This window comes from Mustela erminea, chromosome 5 (assembly GCF_009829155.1).
Source record: "Mustela erminea isolate mMusErm1 chromosome 5, mMusErm1.Pri, whole genome shotgun sequence".
Lineage (NCBI taxonomy): Eukaryota > Metazoa > Chordata > Mammalia > Carnivora > Mustelidae > Mustela > Mustela erminea.
Genome location: NC_045618.1, coordinates 80698096 through 80723655, shown reverse-complemented (window position 1 = coordinate 80723655; position 25560 = coordinate 80698096). Strand labels below are relative to the sequence as shown.

Sequence of the window (25560 nt, the reverse complement as noted above, 5' to 3'; positions counted from 1 at the left end):
CCAAAATCATAGCACATTATAGGTATTCAATAATTATAGCTTTAACTCTGTTTTTTTTTTTTTTTTAAAGATTTATTCATTTACTTGAATGGGGGAAGGGGCAGCAGGAGAGGGAGAGACAGTCCGAAGCAGACTCCTTGCTGTGCATGGAGTCCAACATGGGCTCGATCCCACAACTCTGAGACCACGATCTGAGACAAATGCCCAACTGACTGTACCACTGAGGGACCTCAACTGTGACTCTAATTATTAATGGAATTAGTATGTTGTATTGATATTTTTTATTGGGAAATCCTGCAGATAGTAAATCTATAGCCAAATTATACAGTACCCATAGACATGTACATAAAGTATTTGGCATGGTTTTGATATATGAGTTTAAAAATTCTATTTTTAAAATTCTAGTTCTTTGAAGCTACCTAAGCTGAAATTATTTACAGTACATTGGCAGTAGGAATGTATAGAATGAAACTGGGGAAATTATTCCAGAGAAGTAGTGAAACAAAATCATGGATTCCTAAAATATGCCAGTTCACAAATTAGCAAACTATATTAATAATCGTTAGCTATGAGTAATATTTGTTTACATTCCAATAATATTCTCCAAATCAATAAAGTGAGTTGTTTCATAACTAAGAGAAGAAATTATACTTTAAGGGTGTCAAAATAGGCTGCTAGTGCCAAAGCAAGTGAAAATTCATTCAGTGAATAATGGGGGAATAGGAAAGGGATGATGAAGATACGCTGTTTATGGAACATTCATTTGACAACCGTTAATTGACTACTACTCTGTGCCTGGCCTTGTCCTGGGTGACGGGATACAACAATGAATCAAACACATTGTCCCTGTTCAAGTGAGGTCACATTTTACTGATCAGAGAGATACTGTACATATACACAGTGAGGTAAACGATACAAAGGTATTTGGTCAGAGACCTGAATTAAGTGAGGGTGTGTGCTGGTAGACTGTTAGGTGGAAAAGTATTCCAGACAAAAGGAACAACAAGAATGAGACCATGAGTTAGCTGTGCTTCATGGCTGAAGCTTCACAAGTAGCGAGGCTGAGAGGAGAGTAGAAAGTGGTAGTTGATAAGGGAGAGAGCTAAACTGAACCAAGATTGGTGGTTGTCTGTTGACTTGGGGAATCAGCATATTCGCTTTTCTTTGCTTAATCTAAAGTTTCTAGAGGTGATAAGATACTCTGATAAGCCAACTGAGGAAATAACCACAGTGGCACAGAATATGAGAATTAGACCCTCAGAGACCTGGACTTTCTAAATTGGGGAAACATGCTTCTTCTGTGTGAGCAGTCTGCCCAAGTCATTGTAAACATTTGAGGGTTTGAATGTGTCTGGGCTGTAACCTCTGCAGGGAAAGGAAATCCTGGTTTCTAAAAATAAAGACTGTTTTTATTTTAAGAGTCCAAGGGGAACAGATCGTCCCAATAAATACAGGTCATTGACATGTTTTAGTTGTGGATTTAGAGTATGAAGAGAGATCATCTCTTTAAATCTACGGACGGCTAGGTACCCATTTTAAAAAATATCTCCAGATAGATTTTAAAACCTTTACTGAGAAGTCATGAATTAGTTTTAGGTACTTCAGTACTTACCCAACTTTCGTTTGGGTTGATAATGTTAAAGAAAAGTGAAGTGACCAATTCCTCTGATACTTTCATGAGGTAAAATAGCTTGCTTTGTCATGTTATTTATTCATGCATTTAACACTATATGTTGACGAGCACATACTATGTACGAGACACTATTCTAGGCCATTGAGTTGGAGTAGTGAATCAGACGGAATAAGTTCCTGCTCTAATGGGGTTTTTGTTGTGGTTGAGAAACAGATAATTTTTTAAAGTGTAGATCTCTAACTTCGGGTCATGATGATTTCTCTGATATCAAAGGAAACTGGATAAAAGAAAGGCATTAGAGGAGCTGTATTTTACTTAGTGTAGTCATGGAAAGCCTTGCTGTTTACTTAGAGTGGTCAGGGAAAGCCTTGCTGAGGAGGTGACACTTGAGCAACATGAAGGAATTAGGGCATTAGCCATGTAAATATCAAGCAGGAGGAAAAGAGCAGGTATAGAAGCCTTCAGGAGGAACTATCTCTGATTAACTTGAAAAACAATAATGGGACCAGAGTGGAGGAAGGGTGGCAGAAGATGAGGGCAGAGACTGGTTATGACTGAAGGATAATTCTAAATGTGAAGGGAAGCCATCGGAAGGCTCTGATCTCATAGACGATTTTAAAGGGCGAATCCAGTTCCTGTGTGTAGAATAGATTGTGCAGCCAAGAGGAGGAGCAGGTGGCTTGAGCAGTTACGGTAGTATGGGCAAGACATGGTGGCTTGGACTTGGGAGATAGCAGAGGAAATGGTGACAGATTGTAGATTTGCAGTATATCATGCTTTTATTGTAGAGCCAATAGGATTTGTTGATGGTTTCCATGTGAAATGAGAGAGAAAGAGAAAATTTAAAGATGATTCCAAGCTTTTTGACCCGAACAACTGGATGTTGGGGCTATTTCTTAAGATAAGGACAGTGAAGGGGAAAAAATCAGGGATGAGTAGTCAAGAGTTCTGTTGTGAATCTCTTAGATGTAGCCACACAGAGATGTTGATTAGTGTTAGATAAATGGGTCTGTGTTTTAGGGAAATGCTCATTGCTGGAGATAGACATTTGTGCCATCTGAGTATATGTGGTATCTAAAGCCAGTGGACTGGATAAGATCCTCTGGGGTGATTATAAATAGAGAAAATCGACTAATTGCAGAATGAGCCCGGACCACCCCAGCATTTCTCTAATAGGCTGGAAAAAAGAGAAAGATTCAGTAGTAGTGACTGAAAAGTTATAGCCTTTCAAGTAGAAGGAAAACCAAGAGAATGCACTATTCTGGAATCAAAGGAAGGAAGTGTTGGAAGGAGGGAGTGATCCCCTGGGGCAAATGCTTCTGACATGTTGCCCTAGAGGATGGAGGGTTCCCTGCCGAACCTGGCAATGTGAAGAACAGCTCGCCTGGAGCCCATTCCAGTGAGAATGTATGCAAGGAGGGCTGAGGACAATTTCTGTAAACAGGCTGAGGGAAATGGGGTGCAATTTGGAGTGCAATACATCTTGAGTATTTTGCTGCTGGCGTGAATTCTGACAAATGTTTTTGAAGTTTTGTGAAGGATAGTGTTGATTCTTAATGTGTTTCAGTCTCAACTAATGAATTTTATTTTCTCTGAATTTAGAGTGATATATATATATATACATATATATTTATATACATATAAATGTATAAGTGAGCTTTAAAATATTATGTTCAATTCAGATGTCTCAGTTCTGATTTTTGTATGCTCCCATTCCCTCCTTGTGGAAAGGAATATGAGTTAATGCAATGATTGGACCCAGATGAGATAAGGTAGTCACAGACCGCCCTCTTATTAACTCCCAGTTGCCTCAAGAATACAATAGGCGGCTTTGACAACTTGCAGTTGCTGGGCTATTGAGATGGCCCAGATTTCTCAGCTATTACAGTGTAAACCAGGTTCTTCTCTAGAGGGCTTTGTTGTGTCCCCTTTCAAAGTCAAAAAGAAGGGGCGCCTGGGTGGCTCAGTCAGTTAAGCATCAGACTCTTGATTTCGGCTCAGGTCATGATCTCGGGGTGGTGAGACCCCTGTTGGGCTCTGCTCTCATGAGGAGTCTGCTGTACATTCTCTCTCTCTTCCTCTGCTCCTCCCCACCCCCCTCAAAATACATAAATCTCTGAAAAAAATAATAAAGTCAAATAGGAACTTCTCTCACAATATCTCACTTAAAACATACAATGACTTCTCCCATCTGTACTGTCTTGTGATTATTGGCAGATTGGATCATACAGGTGCAAAGGGAACAGGAAGTTAACTCTTGGGGGATTGCCTCTGGCAACTCTAAGAAATACTTGAAGTTCCCGCGGAGATAACGGAGAAGGGCATCTTAGATCTTCTTGAAGTTGGGGGATCTTTGTCTATATTGTTTACCACCGTTCTCCAAGCAGCCAAAACATAAAAATATAAACTTGTACCGGAATCATTTATGTCACAAGGTATTAGTATAGTGTCATTGCTTTTCTTCTTAAAAAATCGTTATTTTGTATTAGCATATATATTTATAGATCAATTGTGATACGTATGATAAATGAAAGAAATTAACCTACTTAATGCTAAGTCAGAGTATAAGATTTCACTTACATATAGGTATTCCTCCCCACTTTTTGAAAACTCTTGTCAAGCCACTTTGCTTTTATGAAAGACCTACATTAAGACTTATTTTAGCTACCTGAAAGGAATTTGAAGAGGCTTCTTGCTTTTACCAAAAGAAAGGCGAAAAGCAAAAATAGTGTGGAGCATTGGCTTTGCAGGGGCAGATAAAGAGGCAGTGTGCACCCCAGTCAGTGAGAGGGGCCCTGCAAATAACCTTCCCCTGGGCTACACTCAGTGAGTGTGTCGGCACCCGGTCTCTACAGCTTTGAACTGTACCTGTGAGCATCTGTGCTTTATCTCGATTTATTTTGTGCATCCCTTGGCAAGATGTGTCCTCCGGCATCAGAAGAGCCTAAGAAAGATTATTTTTTGTGTCTGAGAATGCTCAACAATTCTCCCATGTAAATTAATGGTAATTGCTTCTTCCCTTTACCAACATTTCGGCTTACAAAAGGTTTTCTAGGAATGTCCTACTTTTGGATAGTCGGGAGAGATTTACTCATTTTTTCTGTGCCCTTCATCAAAGAACATAAATGTCTATAGATTTTTTTCTTTTTTCTTTCCTCAACATCTCACTCTTTAATTCTTTCTCTCTTGGGATCAGCTGAACTTGCTCTCAACATTTTTCAGATTTCATCTTTGTAAATTATCTACACCTGCCTTTATGAGCGACAGCAATAGACCATTAGTCAGTTTTGCTGGAAATAGAAACATTTCTCTATGACCCAATAACCTGAACCAAGGTTATAAGGCATCACAGATATTCTTAAGAGCTTTTGCAGATACCTTTTTAATACAACCGTAAAGAGGTCTTTGTAGGAGAGGCCAAAGCTGCTCTTGCCTGAAAGCCCAGCTGAGGACATCTGGCCCCTTGGGAGTTAACTGAAAGGCCAATTTATTAAATGTTACTTCTGGTGGGGGTGGCAGGTGGTTTTATTATCTTTGGCCCCTACTAACTCTTCCACAAACTACAGCATTCTTTCCAGAAGCTGTATGGCATTTTATAGGGGGTGAAGAAATTCTTTCTTATCTTGGGGAACATCAAAGTAATTGAGAGAAATTGTTTTCATTTTGATCCTTTAAATCAGATGCACTGCCTGCTTATCAGTACAAAGAAGAAAAAAAATACAGCAGCTCCTTGGGGATTTGGTTTTCAGGAAATGAGATTTCTACCCATGGAACCAAAGGATCATTAGCAGCACAATCAGAACAATGGCATTCCGCAATATCAATGCCAACATCCAAATCTGTGGTCTTTGCTTTTTTTTCTAGTACAGTACGTGAAATTAACACGAAAATGTCATAGTATGAATATATACAAGGGAGTTGTTTAAAAAGCTAGTTAATTTAAAAACTTTCACCAAATATAGGTTAGTTTTGAAGGAAACTAATCGTTATCTTAGGTGTAATGAATATTTGTATCAGAAAATGCACAACACTGAAAGTGAAGAAAGCCTCAGTGTAGGTATCCAGCTTGAAGGTCTGGCTAGAGCAAATTAGAAATCATGTGAGCTGTGTTGAAGCTACAGGAACTAAGCAGAAACTGTAGGACAATATGCATGCCTTCCTGTGCATCCAAGTGGTTCCTCATCTGGAGTTTCTGATGAAGAACAGAGTGGACTAGAAAATCTTGGTTTTCTTATAACTCACTTACTTATAACTAAGTAATAACAGCAACAAACATTATCATTTTCCATGGGTCTATTATAAATATTGTAGGGTTAGTTTATTTAATCTCTACAGTGGTTCTGGGAAGCAATCAGGAAACAAATATATATATATATATTATAATATATATATATATGCCTCTCATACATATGATATATGTCATATATATACACATATATGTGTCAAATATGGAAGTATGACTCAGAAGCAAGTTTCTTTATAAATATTATGATAAAATGCATAGTGAATTTTCAGGAAGGGTATAGTACATACCACATTTTCCAAACTTATTTCAGACCTTCTTGTCATAGCGCTTCTCATGGAGTAAGTATATAGGCTTTAGGAAATGTTAATTTTATCACCGAATTCAGATCTTGATCTAGGTCCAGGGGATTCTTAATGAAGAAGCAGTTTGTGGAGTCTCCTTTGGTATCAGAGCTATAAGGTAGATCCTGACACAGGCATTGGTCCCAGTGTGGATCACCAGGCGATATGAAGGGGTAATGATGTGGGAACCTGAAATACTTTTTTCTACCCTTGATCAAAGAGACTTATCACCACGACTGTTAAGAACATGTAAAATTTTTGCACAGTTGCTTGCACTGCCTGCCCCTCTGACCCTCTACCACCCTCCTTCTGAAGTTACTGCTTTTGAGCTTTGGATCTGAGCTGCAACACCATTTCGTCAGGGAAGCCTTTCCTCATTCCCTCTGGTCCTTTGTTGTATGCTTTCTTCAGAAGGTGCCCGTTTCTTCGTTATCCTTCTCTCACTCTGCTGTTATACCTTCATTTGTGGGATTAACTGTCTGATGTTTGCCACCCGCCCCAACTTGTGCTCTCCTGCTTTAGACAGTTTCCCCTTCCTTAGCTTCTGAGAAGAAGGGACTGTATCTGTTTTGATTTATCATTGCGTCTCTAGCTAGGGACACAGTACCTAGAAGTTTGGGTGCATGAACTTGTGGTATGCCATGACACGGCTCCAGACCTCTTAAGAGAGTTGTTCTGTGTGTCACGTGTGCTGTAGTGATCCATGTGGATGCTCAGCAGGACCGTTACATTTGTGGCATCAGCTTTTCCACTTGACTTGGAAGGTCTGTGTCCCATACCCATTTCTTGTTCCTTTATGTACATCATTCAGAGATCTTTCATAAGAAAAGTATTTTACCTCTAAATACTTCTTCCTAACCTCCATTTCTAGATTTATGATCTGGGGCATAATCTAGGCAGTTTGCCTCTCTACCGTGAACTATATCCCTGATAATTATACATACTTAGATCTATCCAATTATTGTGTAAAAGAAAATTGCCTGGAATAAAATTAATTTGGTCAGAATCAAACATTTTAGAACATAAGGGTAAAACAGTTAAAAAGGAGATGGTTCACTCATTTAGATATTCTACTAAAGATTGATTTTTTTAACTGATTTTCATAAATAGGCCATCTGTTTATATAGTCCACACAATTGGAGGATTGATGCCATATTAAAGTTTACATAAATACTTTGTGGTAAATGTGTGTAATTAAATTAGCATTTTCTGGTCATTGGTCTATGTATATTTAATATTAAAATTTAGTTTTAATGTAATAAAAAGTTACCCCTCTTGCATCTGAAATACAAACTCAGATTGTAATACACTAATTATCTCCCATTTATTATCATCAAAGTACATGATAGACATATGTACAAATTTTCCAAATAATAGTACTTTTTTTCCAATTTTATCTTAGGCAATTTAGTGGAAATCTTTTCAAACATATTACTCAGCAATATGCATATGTTTCTTTTTCTCTAAAGGACCAAAAATACTATAAATATTAATTATGGTTCTCTTAAAATAAACCTCTCCTTTGAGGATAGGATGTGGAAGACTGCCTGCCCTTGTCTTAAACGACCCCAACCGGGTTTTCTTCTGCTATAAGCTGTCCATTCTGCTGTCATCTAGCCTTCAGTGGGGTGCCTCGGTGCCACTACGCTTTTTTTTTTTTTTTAAGATTTTTATTTATTTGACAGACAGATCACAAGTAGGCAGAGAGAAAGAGGAGGAGGAGGCATGCTCCCTGCTGAGCAGAGAGCCCGATGTGAGGCTCGATCCCAGGACCCTAGGATCATGACCTGAGCCGATGGCAGAGGCCTTAACCACTGAGCCACATAGGCGCCCCACCACTACACTTTTAATGACTTATCTATCTAGTAAGAACTGAAGATTGCCATGGAATAGCTGTTTTAAAGTTCATTAAGTCGTTTACCTTAGTTTTGTTCAAAATCCAAAATCTATATGTCTGGGTCTAGCACTTTCTGGCCAAAAAAAGTGCTCATGGTCTTTAGTTCTGAATCACTGTTGGCTGGACATTTGGCCACTCTTCCTGTGTTTCTTTCCTAGGAGAAATGGACTGAGAGGGACGATCAAGCAGTATGAGTTAGGAGACTAGGCTTCTCGCCCTTGTTCTGACATTACCTAGTATTGTGACCTTGGATAGATTCCTTAGTAAATTCTGGGTCAATCCAATCATCTCTAAATGAAAAGAAAATAAATTAACTCTGGGTATTTTTCTTCTCCAAAATTAATGATTTTTAAATTTTGGTAAAACCTTTTAATTGCTGTTATAGTCTTCATTTTATCCAATACATGCTCCCATCATCATCATCAATTCATTAACTAATGAACAACCATGTAGCCTTATTAAGAAATGCAAAAAATATACAGTATTCTTTTTTTTTTTAAAGATTTTATTTATTTATTTGACAGAGAGAAATCACAAGTAGATGGAGAGGCAGGCAGAGAGAGAGGGAAGCAGGCTCCCTGCTGAGCAGAGAGCCCGATGCGGGACTCGATCCCAGACTCGATTCCAGGACTCTGAGATCATGACCTGAGCCGAAGGCAGCGGCTTAACCCACTGAGCCACCCAGGCGCCCCAAAAATATACAGTATTCTATAATGACAGTTGAATTCAGAGTAAGGCAAAGAGTACAAAGTACATTTTTTTCCGTTTCCAAGCTGCACATCTACACACCTAATTACTGTTGTGTAATTTCAGAGTGCCTACTAAGACTTGTAATAGCTATTACTGACTAGTAATCTGTCAAGGTATAATGCAGTATAATATGTTTTTACACAACAGTGTGAGGCTCTCATTAATTATTACCACCTATAATTGCCTAGATATGAACATTTATTTTAAACCTTAAAAATTATAGACAACAAAATAATGATTTAAAATACCTCCAGGAAGTCTATACACAGAAGTTGCGGCATTAGAGTTAATGATGTATTAAGTCATTTCTTACTGCTTTTGTCTTTTTAATAGATGACATATTATTCAAATTAACGTAGAAGAAAAGTTTCTACTAACAATTAAGCATCACACTGAGTCACATCTGCTGTCTTAAAGATAAGCATGTAATTTATTAAACAGACTTCTTTAGCAATATCTGGTATATAACGTCAATATATTTATATGCTCTAGGGAGAAGAATTTCTAGTCTAGCTTTATTTTCCAAAGGTGTTGCAAGTTCAAGTTATATGCATGTTTCAGTGTCTGGTAGTACAGCCACCTTTTAAATCTCATTACCAAAGTCTACCATTTCACTTTAAAGATTACAAGCTAACCTATCCTTGATGAAGTATATTCCTTCTTTTTTTCCCTCAGATATCTTTTTCTCTTTATTTTTCTTTGCTGTAATGTAAATGGAAAGTAAGTCTAAGGTCCAGATGTAAAACTGTGAACGAAAATGATTGTTTAAACCTGGGATTTTGAACTTAATGGAAAGGAGAGTGGCTAAAAAAAGAAAATCTAAGCAGAAGAAAGTGCGTGGCTCATCTGCCTTTAGGAAAGCAAAAGTGGAATAAATTAAAGCCCTGTCTTGGATGAGAAAAGGAAGTGTTTTGGCACTAGAGCGGAGAGAGGAGGACTAGCCACAGTGACTTTTGTGTTTGTAAATTCAGACCTTGAAGACTTCTGAAGTTGATAGACCCTTGGTGTTAGGCATCCAGTTTCAAAGGAAGCATTGGGTTAGTAGAGCAGAGAGTCATGATTGCTGCGGCTGGTGAGAGAAAGAATTACAGAGGGAGCAAGGGCTGTGATTGTTCACCAGGGTTCTTGGCATTTGGACGGCAGGCCCATGGCCCAGAAAACAGCAAAGTAAAATGGAGAATGCCTGCACTCCTGGCTCCGCAGGGGACAGTTAGGCTGTTTTTCATGGCTTGGGCAGTATATAATGCAACTTCTTGTGGCAGCGCTATAACTGTCAGTTAGTCGTCATTTCAGAAACTGAAATTCTGCAAAGACTTTTAAAAATATTTCTTGAAAATAGGCGTTCCAGATTTATTTTCATGAATCATATATTTTGGACTGAGAGAGCCATGGTTCAACCAAGAATCTATACCAACAGTTGCCACTAGGAGAGATAGCAAAGGTCTGCCTTTGACAGTGATTCTTAGTGACTGTGATGGAACACGATTCAATTTCCTGCCTGGCTTGGAGGGGTGGTTGGGTAGAGGAGGAAGGGAGTTAAAAAGAAAAAGTTAAAAATTTTTCTCTGGTTTCTGTTTCCTAAGATTAGATTCAGAAACTAGTCACATAGCTATGTGGTCATAGGGTGGAATTCTTTTCGTGTGTGCCTTTTTGAGGATATGAAATCACCAAATCAAAGAGCCTGTGCCCAAATTTGAATGCATTTCAGAAATATGCCTCCAGATAATATAGAGTATTCACTTTTTCTTTTCCCCTTCATTTACACTTCATAACTTGTGTTTCTAAATGACAATTTAGTGTTCATGCTTTTGGTGGGCTTGAACCAGCTCATAATTTTATTGCTACAGCTGTAGCGCTGGGTACATGATAATCACCAGTGGTTATTCACTAAGTATTTGTTGTTTTTTTTTTCCACACACTTAACTTTCTTATATACTTAAATTTTCAGTGTCATTAGACTTTTTTTTTTTATTTAGATTGTGAGGTTATTAAAAAGGGGATGCGTTAGTTGCCTAGGCAAAGTTAAGAATACAAATTTATCACTGTTGTCTTAGGTCTCACTCACCACATCCGTCCGCAGGATCCAGGATCTGCTTTCAGAACCATCATCAGCTGCCTAATCGTTTCTGCTTTTCACAGCTCAGTGCTAACACCATTCAGGGGCAACTCCAACAAGAGACACCAGAGACAGCTTCACCCAATTGTATAGCTATTCTCTTAAGATAGTTGCTCATCCTTGTTGTCCCCGTACTCCCGGAACAGTACTTAGGTAGTATTTTGGCCCAACTAGTAAGTGGTAGCACCTCTTTTATCTCTCTGCTCATTAAGGGTGGCCAGTCATGGCACCACTTGTTAGCAATGAGAGAGTTCTTGGAAAATAACTTGGAAAGCGCCTTCGATGAGAAGAGTGCAATATTCACCTGCCTGATGTGTTCCGTTATTGAGCAGAATAATTTAATCCCAGGATTTTCATCACCTTTTAGCAAAAGTAAACTGGCTGTGTGTTTTCATTTCCTAATCAGGCCATCTCTCTCGCTCTTTTTTTTTCTACTTGACTGAATCATGGATTAATTTGTTTCTGGTATTGCTTGTTCCTTGCCCTTTGTGATTGGCCTCAACTATGGAAAAGCACCCTTTGTTCCTCAGAGTTCCCGTCGGCCAGGTCACATTTCAACAACTCATTAAAACATGTATTTATTCTACTCTGGAGCACATTGTCTGGCCAGCCATGAATTTATAGTGAAATGTAACAGTAAATTGTGCTCTGTGGTCAAAAATGCCAAATGATACACACAGCAGCACAGAGGTTTCCAGCATAGGGTAGAATTAAAGAGCTTAGGACCAGTGCCGTAATTGTTGGCCGTATTTTCACAGTGGCCAGTTTTGTTACAGTCGAACTTGGAGAGAGCTTGAAATCACTTATCTCAGATGTTTGTGCTCACAACCACAAAGCCTCTGAGAAACACAGAACTGATCTTGTAATAAGCTCCAGCTGAGTTTACAAGCCTCTGAGCCTTTCTGAAAGCCTGTTTAGTTTAATGAGGGTTTTCAGATTTCAAAGCTCACACACCTTCACATAAAAACAGATGATTATGACCAAATTAGGGAATGTTGTTCCATGAATATTTTTCCCCCAATATGTTCTCTTCTCAGTTGTCAGGCATTGTTTCATTATACTTTCCACCTTCCTGACATCATTTTTAAATATAATTTCTGGAAGTCTTACTGTATAGTATCTGTTCAAGCAGAATGTTGTGTTACATCAAAGGAAAGATTTTTTTTTTTTAAACAGTAAAAGGCAAATGTGTGTATGTTTTTTTTCTGGCCAATAAGAAAAGGTACAATTTGAAAAAAAAAAATCTAATCCTCAGTTTCTTCTGCTGCCATGACAACTGTCCCATGAGGCAAGGCCTTCATGTTCACCCCGTGCCCTGCTTCACAGGGCTCTACAACCTGATTTTGAATGGCTTGTTAATGAAGAGCGAAAAGCCTTGTTTATGACCCAGTAAAATGGAATGTGGAAGAGAGGCTATCCACACCTCAGTGCTCTATATCTTGGACAAATAACTTCCATGAATATTTATAATGCTATCTTTATTTTTTAAATTCAGCTTTTAAAATAATAGTTTTAATATGGGTTGTATATCTTGGTATTATTCTATCTATTCTTATTTTTAAAAGTGTTTTGTGAGTCACCCTCAGAAAGAAATATAATAATTACGATGTGAGGCACTCAAGCCTTACTTGAGTACAAAATCATCCATTCCATATACCCATGGTTTTACGAAGAGGCACAATATAGACTGGGATACTCAAGTGTCAGCAAGCTAAGACCATAGAGAAATAGAATTTAGATATTCTTGTAATGTTTCTTGTTGTCATTCTTGTAATGACATTACAAGAGATTCGATATCTCTTGTAATGTCCTTGAAGAAAGGACAAATTCCTTGTTGAAGAAAGCAAGAGGTATGTGGACATGTTGACAGAAATTGTGATGAGGTGGCAGAATCCTTGCCTCCTAAGCCCCTCTTCAGTATTGCCACCTGATGTTTCCTCTGCATAGCACATCCTTCAGACATTAGTTAGAAGACACTGTAAAGTTTGGCTCATCTTTGGGAAGACAATTGCTGTTTCATCTCTCTTCCTCTCCAGCTATTATTGTCTACTCACCCCACCTCAGACACTAAATCCCTTGAATTTTCTCTCTCCTATCTTGAGTCAGAATCAGCTACCCACGGTTTTGGAAAAGATATGCTAAGGTGATCTGTGTATTAATTAATGTATTGTATTTTGAAGAACGTTTGTTATCAAATCATGGAAGATTCTTTAAGTTAAAGTATAATTCAAACTCTCAAACTGAGGTTTGAGAGTTTTATGATAATTATTAAATTTATAATTTTACTTCATTAATGTATTTTGTATATTTATTTCAACATAATCTTAAAATGTACTGTAACCAATTGTGGACATTTTATTTGTCTTTAACTGACTTTTCTTGCAAATGCTGTTTACATAGAATTGGGTAGTCAGAAGGTTAGACAGAAAAGATTAGCAATCTATATTTTAAAAGCACACGAAACTTTGGGGTCTACACACAAGGAGTATCTGGTATAAGACATGCTCACCTGCTCCAAACACATAGAAAACACTACAAAATGTGTAGAATGCCTGTTTTTGGACATTGTCCAACAGGCAGTGCAGAACTGTCATCCCTGAGAAGAGAAACAAACAAGGTGAGCACTACAGTCATGTGAGCTTTCTGCCTGGAGGCAGGATCCAAAGTGTAGTGTGGGGAGAAAGAACCTAAGAGGAGCCTAGTTGTCTGGCTGTGGGGAAGACACATGGAGTAGAGCTCAAGGTGACCCGGTTGAAAGGATTTTAGGGAAGAAATACTGGAAAGATGGGACCTATACAGAAATAGAGCTTCAGAAATCTGCTTAAAGGCCTGCTTGAGTATTAGGCTGAATACAAATCTGTGTATGTGTATGATGGAAATTAGTAAGGCAGAGGAAAGAGGAAAGAGCAGTTGCCTGCAAGCTCTGAAATGAATACTTTCCAGAGCTCACATAGCACTAAGAGACGTTGAGTTTGTATCAGGCAAAGGGGAGAAATTTCACTGAACACTTGAGATATTCCATGGAGATGTTCAAAGAGTTATGTATTAGAAGTAGGGTTAAACTATCCCTAGAGGAAATACTACTCTAAAGCTAACCTAATAAAGCTTAAAAATAAGCCTTGAAAAGACAAAACTGATCTGCAATTTTCTTCATATTTTGCCAAGACAAATATCAACATTCTCTAAGGGAAGACAGCAAAGGCAACTGCTCACATTAATTTGTAAAATCTGGCATCTAATTTAAAAAGTAGATGTATGTTCCATGTAAAAAGAAATCACATGGTATTTGTCTTTCTCTGCTTATTTCTCTTAGCATGAAACCCTCTAGGTCCATCTGTGTTGTTTTCAAATGGCGAGATCTCATTCTTTTATACACAGAATAACACTCCATTATACAGAAAACATATTTTCTTTAACCATTCATTTGTCAATGGGCATTTAGGTTGCTTCCATATCTTTGCTGTTGTAAATAATGCTGCAGTAAATAGGGGCATGCTTATATCTTTTCAAACTGGTGTTTTTATTTTCTTTGGGTAAATATCCAGTAGTGGAATTACTGGATTATATGGCATTTCTATTTTTATACTTAGTGAAATAAGTCAGGCAGAGAAAGACAAATACCATATGATTTCACTTATATGTGGAATCTAAGAAACAAATGAACAATCAAAAAAAAAAAAAAAACCAGATGCAGATCCATAAATACAGAGAACAAACTGGTGGTTTCCAGAGAGTAAGGGGTTGGACAAAATGGTGAAGGGGAGTGGGAGGTAGAAGCTTTTGGGTATGGAATGAATAAATTACAGGGATGAAATGTACAACACAGGGAATGTAGTCAAGGTATTTTCATAGCATTCTATGGTAACAGATGGTAGTTACACTTTTGGTGAGCATAGCATAACAAATAGAATTGTTGAACCACTATGTTGTACACCTGAAACTAATGAAACATTGTATGTTAACCATACTTCAATTTTTAGAAAGCATACATATGAAAAAGCAGGAAATGGAGGAGGAAATGTAACCCATAAGAATTAAAAGAATTAATGAAAATAGACCAGAATGGTAAAGGTAATGGACTTAGTAGAAAAGAATTTTCAAACATTTTAATGAAAATATGAGATGAAAGACTTGTACAATGAAAACTATAAAACATTACTAAAAGAAAGGAAACAAACACAAATAAATAGAAAGACATTGCACATTCATGTATTGGAAGAATTAATATTGTTACAATGTCTGTACTACCCAAAGCAATCTGCAGATTCAATGGAATACCATTCAAAATACCAATGGCATTTTTTTATAGAAGTAGAAAAAACAATTCTAAAATTCATAAGGAACCACAAAAGACTCCAAATAGTTCAGGTGATTTTGAGCAAGAAGAATAAAGCTAGAAGCATGATACTTCCTCATTTCAAAATATGTTACAGTAATCAAAAACAATATGGAACTGACTTAAAAACAGATAAATAGACTGATGGTCAGAGACTGATCAAACAAAAAGAGAGAAAACACACAAATTATGAAAAAGTAATAAAAAGACATCACTATGGACCCTACAGCATTAAAAGTGTGATAAAAGAATAATATTTTTTTAAAAAACCTTTTGACCAGAAAATCAACAATTTAGATAAAATCAGTAGATTCCTTGAAAGAAAACTACCAAACCTCACTTAAGAGGAAATGGAAATCTAAGTAATACTATCTAAGTGCTAAATCTTAGTAGAAATGTTTTATAAAGTTACCCAGATACTCCCATACACCCCAGTCAAAGAAGAACTTGTGTTCACACAAAAACCTCTAAGTAAACATTTATAACAGCTTTATTTGTACTAGTCAAAAATTGGAAATAAAATGCCCTTCAACTGAGGAATGGATACATGCACTGTGGTATATCCATGCAATATAATGGAGCATTCCTCAGGAATGAAAATGAAAAGATTAATGATACATGTAGCAGAATGGACAACCTTAAATCCATTATACTACATGAAAAACATCAGATTCAGGCACCTGAATGGCTCACTAGGTTAAGTGGCTGCCTTCAACTCAGGTCATGATCTCGGGGTCCTGAGATCAAGTCTGGCATCAGGCTTCCTGCTCACTGAGGGTCTGCTTCTCCCTCTGCCCCTCCTCCCCATTCGTGCTCTCTTTCTCTTTCAAATAAATAAGAAATCTTAAAAGAAAAAGAAAAACGTCAGATTTTAAATTATACAATGTAAATGGTACAATACCATTCATACGACCTTCTTGAGAAGACCAAATTATGGACGCAGAAAGATCAGTGTTTTCTAGGGGCTGGGCATCAGGGGAGAAGTTTATAATAAAATGGGCATGGAGAAATTTTAGGGGGTAATGGAAACTGTTCTGTATCTTGACTGTTTTGTGTATACCACATATATGGTATGTAGTTCTCCTATACATTTGTCAAAAATTACAGAACAACACACTAAAAAGGGTGAATTTTACTGTCAATTTTACCTTAACTATTTGATGTAGCATAAAAATATCAGTTAACTTGTATTTGTGTCCTGACACTTTTTTGTTTGTTTGTTTCTATTCTAAATTTAGGAAGATTTTGACATGTAACCTATTGTGGTATTTGTATTTACAGTTTCCTGAGTGTGGTTTCTATGGAATGTATGATAAGATCCTGCTTTTTCGCCATGACCCTACCTCCGAAAACATCCTTCAGCTGGTGAAAACGGCTAGTGATATCCAGGAAGGTGATCTTATTGAAGTTGTCCTGTCAGGTAGTACACTTATTTCTCTATCCATAGATTAATAATTTGTATTTGAAGAAATCTTCGGCATAATTTTTAAGGCAACATAGAAAACATACCTCAAACTCTGCCCTAAAAGAAAATGTTAGGCCTCTGTCTACAGGAACTTTCAAATTATATTTTGGAAAAAGCAAACAGTTTGTCTTGAGTTGGCTGATTCTGCCTTCAGTACTGTCCCAGTCACTTTCCTCAACTGTACCATCTCCCCGGCCTCTCAGCAACACACAAGCATACTTTCCATTCATCATCTTGAATCGTTTGGGCAGCAGCAAAAGCAAAAAAACAAAAAAACAACCTACCCAACGGTGAAAGACAGATGTTAGGGCCCCAAATACATGCATGGAGGGTCTGGAAGCCAAGAGATAGCAACAGGGCTAGGAATCCGTAGCTTTAGTTAAGTCACATGTCTACTCACTCTAAGCCAGGACCAACTTGGAAACCTGAGTTCAGGAGTTATAGCAGGTCAAGCCATATCATGTGATACCAGCCAGTTCTGAGGAGCAGCTGTGTTTCCCTCTGCCCAGATTTATATTTCTTATTTAGGTTTTAGAAGTTACTAATCAGACTGTGCGTATCAATGCAGAAAAAAAAAATAGGCGTATTTAACTTAAAAAAAAAAAAAGTGCCAGAGAACAGCTGTCGTGGGGATCCTTACAACAGTGATCAGTGCAATACTAATACAAAGAGATCCAGATTTTTAATGTTGATTTTTGTGCAAATTGAGGAATTATTGAGAAACTCCGATTATGTTGCTCTTTTCTCCCCTCTTGCCATCTTTGCACGTTATCTCTTTGACTAAAGGAAATCCACTAGCTTTAGTGATGTTAGATTGCACTTCCTCAAGTTCCTCAACTTGTTCAGAGCCCAGACCTTGGTTGCCTTCTTTATAATTCAGCTGGACCTTGCTTTGATTCACTCCAATTTGTCTTTGTCTTTATTGATCACCTATCACAGTGGGAGGTCCTGGGATTGCCACATTTTCACTGTATAGCTAGATCCTGTAAAACAACTTGTTTTGTTAGATAGAAGTTATAAAGTTCTTGTTTATAGGTTTGCCACTTGCTAAATCAAAAAAGCAAAAGCTTTCATGTGTTTTTTGTAGATAATACCAACCACTTTATTATTTTTTCATATATATCTTTTATTCAAGTATAATTAATATAGTGTTATATTAGTTTCAGGTATACAATATAGTGGTTCAGCAATTTTGTACATTATTCCATGCTTGTTATGAGTGTACTCTTTATCCTCTTCATCTGTTTTACCCATCACTGCCATTCACCTCCCCTCCAGCAAACATCAGTTTGTCCTCTAAAGTTAAGAGTCTGGTTTTTTGCTTGTTTCTTTTTTCCTTTGTTCATTGGTTCTGTTTCTTAAATTCTGCATGAGTGAAATCATATGGTATTTGTCTCCCTCTGACTGACTTGTTTGATTTATCATTATACCCTCTAGATGTCTATGTTGTTACAAAGGAGGATTTCATTCTTTTTATGGCTGAGTAATATTCCATTGTATGCACATACCACATCATCTGTTGATGGACACTTGGGTTGCTTCCATATCTTGGCTATTGTGAATAATGCTGCAGTAAACATAGAGGTACATATATCTTTTTGATTTAGTGTTTTCATTTTCTTTAGGTGAATACCCAGTAGTGGAATCTTATTGGATCATGTGGTAGTTGTATTTTTAATTTTTTAAGAAACCTGTATGCTGTTACCTCTCGTTGGCTCTCTTACAAAACTAGCGCACCTGGCCTCAAAAAACTAGTGCCTTAGACATGTTGTTTTTTAAGTTTCCTATTTCTGAATCAGAGGGGCTGCCTGAAATAAATTATTCAGGGAAATCATGCCCTGGATCCATTCTCTCTATAATTCATATTAAACTCATAGCCAGACTGCTTTGCAAATAATGTAATATGTTTTATGAATCTTTTTTTTTTTTTTTGCCTCTGGCAATGTCCAGAAATATATGAGAATTTTTTTTAATTGCATTTCAAAATTTGATTTATTTTTCTTGCCATTTTAGTTTTGTTGTCAAACGTTTTATAGTGATACCAGACAGATTGAATGCAAGCTGTGTGTGGGTGTGCTTGTGCTTGTGGGCGAGGGAAGAGGGCTGTTTGTTTGTGTGTTACCTCAGTGAGTGGGACCTGCTCTTCAGCACACTGACCTGACACAGCCCTCTGCATTGCCCCACCGCCCAGCGAACAGCATGATGCTTCTCCTCACCATCTCTGCAAACCAAGACCCTCATGGTGCTTATACTCCACTTCTTTTGCCAGCCACCCTTTCTGTTCCATGTTCCGCCTCTCCTGTTTCCCTGGCCACAGTTGCTGAGAGGGCTCTTAAAGGTAGCTTTTTTTTTTTCTTACCTGTTGTCCCAATGCCAGGCTCAGGAAGCCCTCTTCTACTCTTATCAGCCGTCTTGTCGGTATTTAAAATGAGCCATTCTGTAACAGACTAGTTTCAGATTTGAACCCTGGAGGCTTTCAACTTTTCCAGCCCATGTAGTCTCACTTCCTCGGTGTCATTTAACCCTTAAATATACAAGCATATATGTTTAATTAAATATATGTATTTATAATTATTTATTATATATAATATGTGTAGTATATGTGTTTTTTATATATATACACATTCAATTATATTTAATTGATGATCTCTTGCGTTTCCTGTTGGCTTCCTCGGCGGCTGGATTCTCATCCCTCCTCTCCCACTGTTATGCTTCACATTGTGATTTTCTCAGTAAATGTTAAAAATGGTTTTTCCTTAACCACCCCTCCCCTCATTAGAACTCTGTTTTTCCCCACACCCCTTTCCTTCCTGCTTGTCATCAGTTGCCTGTGCCTGAGCTCACCACAAAGGCCTGGTCCAGTTCCGAGGTCCTCGCTTGGGCACTCCTCCTCCATCTTGCTTGCTGGTCCCAAATCCGATCCTGGGCCCTGTTGTTTGACTATAGTTTTCAGTCCCTTGCCCCCCTGCCATCTTCGGACTGTATTTTTACCTTTCTTTTTTCTCTCCCCCCAAGATGTAGGCCACCATGGGCATGTCTTATGTCACTTGGATGCCGTCTCAACTATCTCGTGTTCCCTTACACCTTCACGGGGTCTGTTACATAGGTCTGTAATCTGAATGACTTTACCATCCATTTTTGCCATTCCTGGTCCTGAGCTACACATGGCTTCTAGACACAGTCCCCTGCCTCTGTGTCTCAATGCAGACTCGTCTTTACCGGCCTTAACTACTGTTCAGCAATCTCTTCTTCCCTCCTGCCCCCACATCCTTTTGTTACCATAGATGAGGTTCTCAATAAATATGTATGAGTGGCTTTCACATTAGAAGTTATCACATTTACAAAATTTTGAAAAAAGTACTGATTTGTTATAAAACTATTATTTCTAAGCATGTCCTCAATAGTAAGAAATAGAAAGTTCACGTCTCCTTGCTGTGCTCTGACTCAGCCCTTACCAGAAATTAGTGCCTATAATGTGGGCAGGGTTGCATTGCATTATAATTGGAGGCAGGACAAATGATTGCTAACGAAGGCACTTCAGGCATGGATGCAAGCGAGCTCATATCACTTACAAATTCTTGACCCAGTCCCGGAAGAATATGAAGTGCTATACTTGAGAAATACGCATTTCCTGAAGGTGTGATTAAGGATCAACCTCATTCAAAATGCTATAGCTGTAGGAGGCAGGGGAACAAAACACTGGGTATCCCCTCTGTTGCCTTTCAACCCATTTCAGAACATAATGCAGTGGAGATTTTCCTCTTAACGACTATAATTCTATTGTTAAAATTCATTTATCCAAATTTTCTGTTTTTCCCCATAAATTTTAGTCTGTAGTTCAGCATGAACATAATCTGATTCTTTTAATGTTTAACCACTGTTCTTCTAATAGCAACATGTTCTGACATAGGAATACAGTAAAATGTGAGAAAATATGGAAAAAACTAATTTTGAGGAAGGTGAAATACTCTTGTCTCTTCAGGCAACATCAAGAATTTTCTCTTGCTTATGTCATTTTATGCTGAGACCTTTCATCATCTGTTAGTACTAACCAGGCTGCTCCTGGCTAATTTGCTGATTTTCTCTCTCCTTTTCTTTTTGAAAAACAGGGCTTGTGTGAGCTAGTGCATTTAGACCCAGTAAGCCAGGAAAACATTGCTCATGGGTGGATGGGTTGGGTTCTGGAGATAAAAAAGAAATAACTCCTTGGAAGTTCCCCACCATGCACACTCCCACCACTGGCAAATTTTCTTTGTCTTTAAGCAAAGGGTTAGCATTGTTACTACTGTTATTGAGTAGGAAAACACTGCAAGTGGAAATTTCTCTTACTGGGGCCAAAGTCAAGTTCAAGTGTATAGTACTAAATTATAAAATAAAGTTCATGAAATTTATCTGAAGCCTTCTTCACGATGGGTCTCCATCAAAGCATAATAATTCAGCCGTAGCAAAGCAAATTAATAACAGAACTGCATTCCTATGACTCAACTCTTTGTTTTTTGTTTTTTGGGGGCTTGATCTCTAATAATTTGTTTGTGTGTGTGTGTGTGTGTGTGTGTGTGTGTATCTAATAGATGGTTAAACGGAAAATAGACAAAGACTATAAGAATTTCTGTAGCAAAATTACAATTTAAAGTCTTAGAGCTAAATGTTGAATTTTTCTTCTTTCATTGATGGTAAAAATCAATTTTTTTCCAGATATTTTTCACCATTTTTTTACAACAGATTTATGCAGTATTACTTAGAACTTTTGCAAAGCATTGTTACCACATGTGGCTGGTTAGTTATTCCACACCATCTAGAGAGGAGAGTCTCATGAGAAAGCTAGTGCTATAGTCCAGGCAGAGGGGGCTGTGGTCCTATTTTCAGGCAGTGATTCAAGAGCTGGAACTAGAGAGAGGTTAAGAAGCATTTTAGCAGTAAAAGTGAAGAGATGTATACCCATTTGGATATAACTGATGAAGGAAAAATGAGAATATGAAGAGGACTCCAAGGAGAGCTACAGCCACCTAAGAGTGATCACATACTCTCCCTCACACCAAGTCTTGTTCTCACATGTTGTTTGATGTGTTTGTTGAATGGTTTGGCTCCTGTTCCAAGATGCTGGAGAACTAATTTCTTGGGCATATAATATCATTGATTTCCTTTGAACAAGTTGTATAGTCTGTGAGATTCAGGGGGTTTTGTTTGTTTTTCAGTCAAAAAAGAACCTTAGAACTGGATGAAAGTGTTGAAAAGGGCTAATAGTGCACGGGTTCCATATTTTCCTCAATCTGCAGGTTAAGTGCTGTGCATTAACAATTAAACAGTTTCCAGGGCCAGATCATCTGGCTTCATATCCTTTTTCTATTCCTCACTATTCACATCTTTGAAAAGACATTTAGTCATTATATGCCCTAGTTTCCTTACCTGTGAAACAGAGACAACACTGGCCCTTACGTTGTAAGGTTACTACAAACATTAAAAGTAAGTTAATGCATGGAAAGCACTTCAGAGATTTCTACACACAAGCAACTACACAATAAATGTTAGCTATTCTGGTTGCTTCTCTTCTTCACACTCTAAGCAGCCTTTCTCCTCAGTGTTCATGGTTGTTAGGAAATCCTGGTCTGATGACTTTGAGAAGTGTTGTGTCAAACAATGTTTAAAGAGTTATTTATTGCAGGACTCTTCAGAATTTTGGTGCATGCTAATATGAAGCAGGAGTCTCCAAGTTCACTTCCCAAATTCACTTTAACACAGACACATTTTTTTCCCCTTCAAGTATATGGTGAGTCTTGGCCTCAGCAATCTACACTGGCGATACTACCCTCTCTGGGTCAAGCCCATGAATCAATGGTTTGAGAGGGTGTATCTGTTCTGTCTACACAGAGGCCACTTTTCTCTCACAGAGGGGAATATTTGAAACATGGAAAAACAGGAGTTAAGAAGAAAGAGAGCTTTGTTTACATTATAGTACTGTTTATATTATAGTACAAGCTTTTGAATCAGTTTACAGAAGTAAGGTTTTCTTCACAAAGACTCTGGGAGGTAGTGAAATCAGATACCTTAAAGCTATAAAATATAACATTTTAACTTGCCTACATCCTGCAGGAAGTAGTAGAGGTAGTACCAGAGCTTGAATCTAAGTGTTTAGTCGCTGTTAACATTACCTCAACTAAAGGTTAGCCCTTTGAACTTGGGACCAGTAAAAATAGGATTTCTTGAGAATCTCTTCAAAGAATTCCTACTATGGTTCGTTGATGTTTCAGCAAAACACTGATGGTATTCGTAACGACAAAACCAGTAATGAGCTACGGGTTCCATTGACATTTTTATCATAGAACCCTTATTCCCTCTTCTTTATTAAAAAGAATAAATATTTAATAAATACATAAACTGTGATCAGATTAAGAAAACCCAGAGACTCTTCTTCATACAGTTACAGTACAAAATATGAAAAAAAGTAACCATGCCCCTGCTTAAACAGGATCCCATCATATAATTTCACAACTCTGATCGAAATTGAAATAGTGTCTTAGCATCACTATATTTAAGGAATCCTTATGACCATGTTTTGCTATTACTTGGATTCTGTACCTCAACCATGAGCCAAGAGCAAAATAAAACAAAACAAGGCAAAATTCTAGCAAGGTCCTTTTATTTTTATAGAAAATGCAAATTATTGATTTATATGGTACTGTCCCAGTTATATCCATTTTTCTCAGATGTAGGACATTGCTGAGCAGTGTTCTCTACTCCTCTGAAATTTGAGTGGAGGAGGAAAACCATGAGAGTGATACATTAGATAACTGTATTATTATTTCCCCAGGAATACATTAGATAGACATAGTTTTGTTTGTTTGTTTTTAAGAAGGGAGAATTAATCACGGGAAGCACCTCCCCACTCTTCATACTGGTTGAGCAATTAAGGCTGTCAAAGACCTGGCCTTGAGTACTCAATTTATATTTTTTTGTAGTTGTTTTGGATATGTAAGTGTTCCAGGCTTGGTGGTGCCGATTTCTGTCCAACGTAAGGTGCAATTATCTGTGCTGGCAGTATTGTAATTATGGAAAACTGCAATGTAAGATTACAGGTCATTACTCTTTTCTTCGACCTATGGTTTATGTTAAGTGTGTCTTCAGTGTTTCTTTTTTATTATTGTTAATACTAATCCTCTTTCCTTTTCCTCTTTATCTTGCAAGTAAACCTCATTTTAGATTCTTTGCACTACCTTTAATTGTTTTCATAGAAAAGTGAATACAAAGAGGAGGCTATTGGAATGTTTCCGTAGACTTTCCACCTTTCCCAACTTGTGACCTCAACCGGGATGTGGTGGCTCAGAGGACTCCTTCCTTAATTTGATAGTTTTCTCTATTATTTGTCTCTTTGTGTAGTGGAGTCTCTAGGGAGATGTGGCACAATAGTGCATTGCTTCTCTGTCTTTTTACACTAATCCTAATTGTCAAGGCAGAGTGAAAACATTCTCCCCAGGTAACATGCGGCATAAGACAAACCCTAAAGGGAAAAGTTCTTTGAAGAATCTTATTTCATTTGAAAACTTTATACACATTTTGCATCCTGCTGTGTTCAATTTCTCTTGTTTAATTTTGAATAAATAATATTACCCCTCATGTTGTTCTTTAAGAGAAACAACATTAGTGATGATGATACAAGGACGTATAGCATTCATTATGTGTTAGGCACTGTTTTAAGTGCTTTACATATATTAACTTAGAAATACACATCACAATTATTTTATGGCATATTTCCATATAAATTCAGTTTGATAACTAGTGGACTTCTAGTCAAAGACTGGAATAAGTCCTAGATCTGCCATTTATGTCTTTCGTAATGATGGGCTAGTCACCTTCTTTCCCTGAGTCCTTAGAGCAATAGTAGTGTCTTTACTCTGATGTTGGGCTGCAGATTTCATGAGGGTATATATAAAGCATTTCACAAGATGCCTAGTGAAATGTGAGGTACTCTGCCTTCTTGTTCCACTGCCACCCCAATGGACTACAGATTTTTTCAAATTTAATTTTTTTTCAATGTTCCAAAATTCATTGTTTGTGTACCACAAGAACCATTTATTTTTATATTGAATCCTCAGGACCTGGCATGTCACATGCAATCAACGTCTGTTTGTTGAGTGAATGGATGCTTGAAGTAACAAAATGAACAAACTAATAAGCACATTATTAAATTGGTACTCCAAAAGTTACCTGCTGTTCTGTAGGAATTGAATTTTATTGCTTACTGTTGGCTCTCCTTAGCCTAATCTATTAGTAATGTCAATATTATTATCACTTGACTAATCCTTTTCCAGATTCTTACGATCTTCTACATGTTGTCAAAAACTTATTATTTTTTAGAAATTACTTATTTTGAGAAATCCAGTTCTGCTTTCAAAATATTTCTGTGTATTTCACATTTCTTATGTAAAATGAGACCTAATTCATAAAACACCAATTGTTTTCCCATCTGATTCCCACAACTCCTAGGTTATGCTCTTCACCATGCCCAAGTAACTCCTTTGTTACCCACCTCAGTTCATTCTTCCTTCAACCAGTTTTCCTAGCCATTGCTCTTTTCTTTCAAATATTCTTGCTCTTTTTCTTAAATGTATTCAGTAATCACTCCTTTTGGATGCACCTCCCCTCACCCCCCATGCTTTTCTCACCTGCCTTCATCAGTTTTGTGTCATTTCCTCATCTGGGACCTCAGTGCTCCATACCTGTGTTAGCTCTTAGGAGTGACACTGGAGCTGGCCTCAGGCCCTGACTTCTCTATTTCCAT

General features: G+C 37.6%; 1 protein-coding gene across 2 annotated transcripts in view; it reads left to right on the top strand.

Moving 5' to 3' along the window:
* PRKD1 (protein kinase D1) overlaps positions 1-25560 on the top strand; it is a 332127-nt gene that overhangs the window by 161225 nt on the left and 145342 nt on the right. For both annotated transcript variants that reach the window (XM_032343993.1, XM_032343992.1), the window contains exon 2: positions 16601-16739. In XM_032343993.1, the coding sequence (XP_032199884.1) occupies positions 16601-16739 (139 nt within the window). The remainder of the gene's footprint in view (positions 1-16600; positions 16740-25560) is intronic.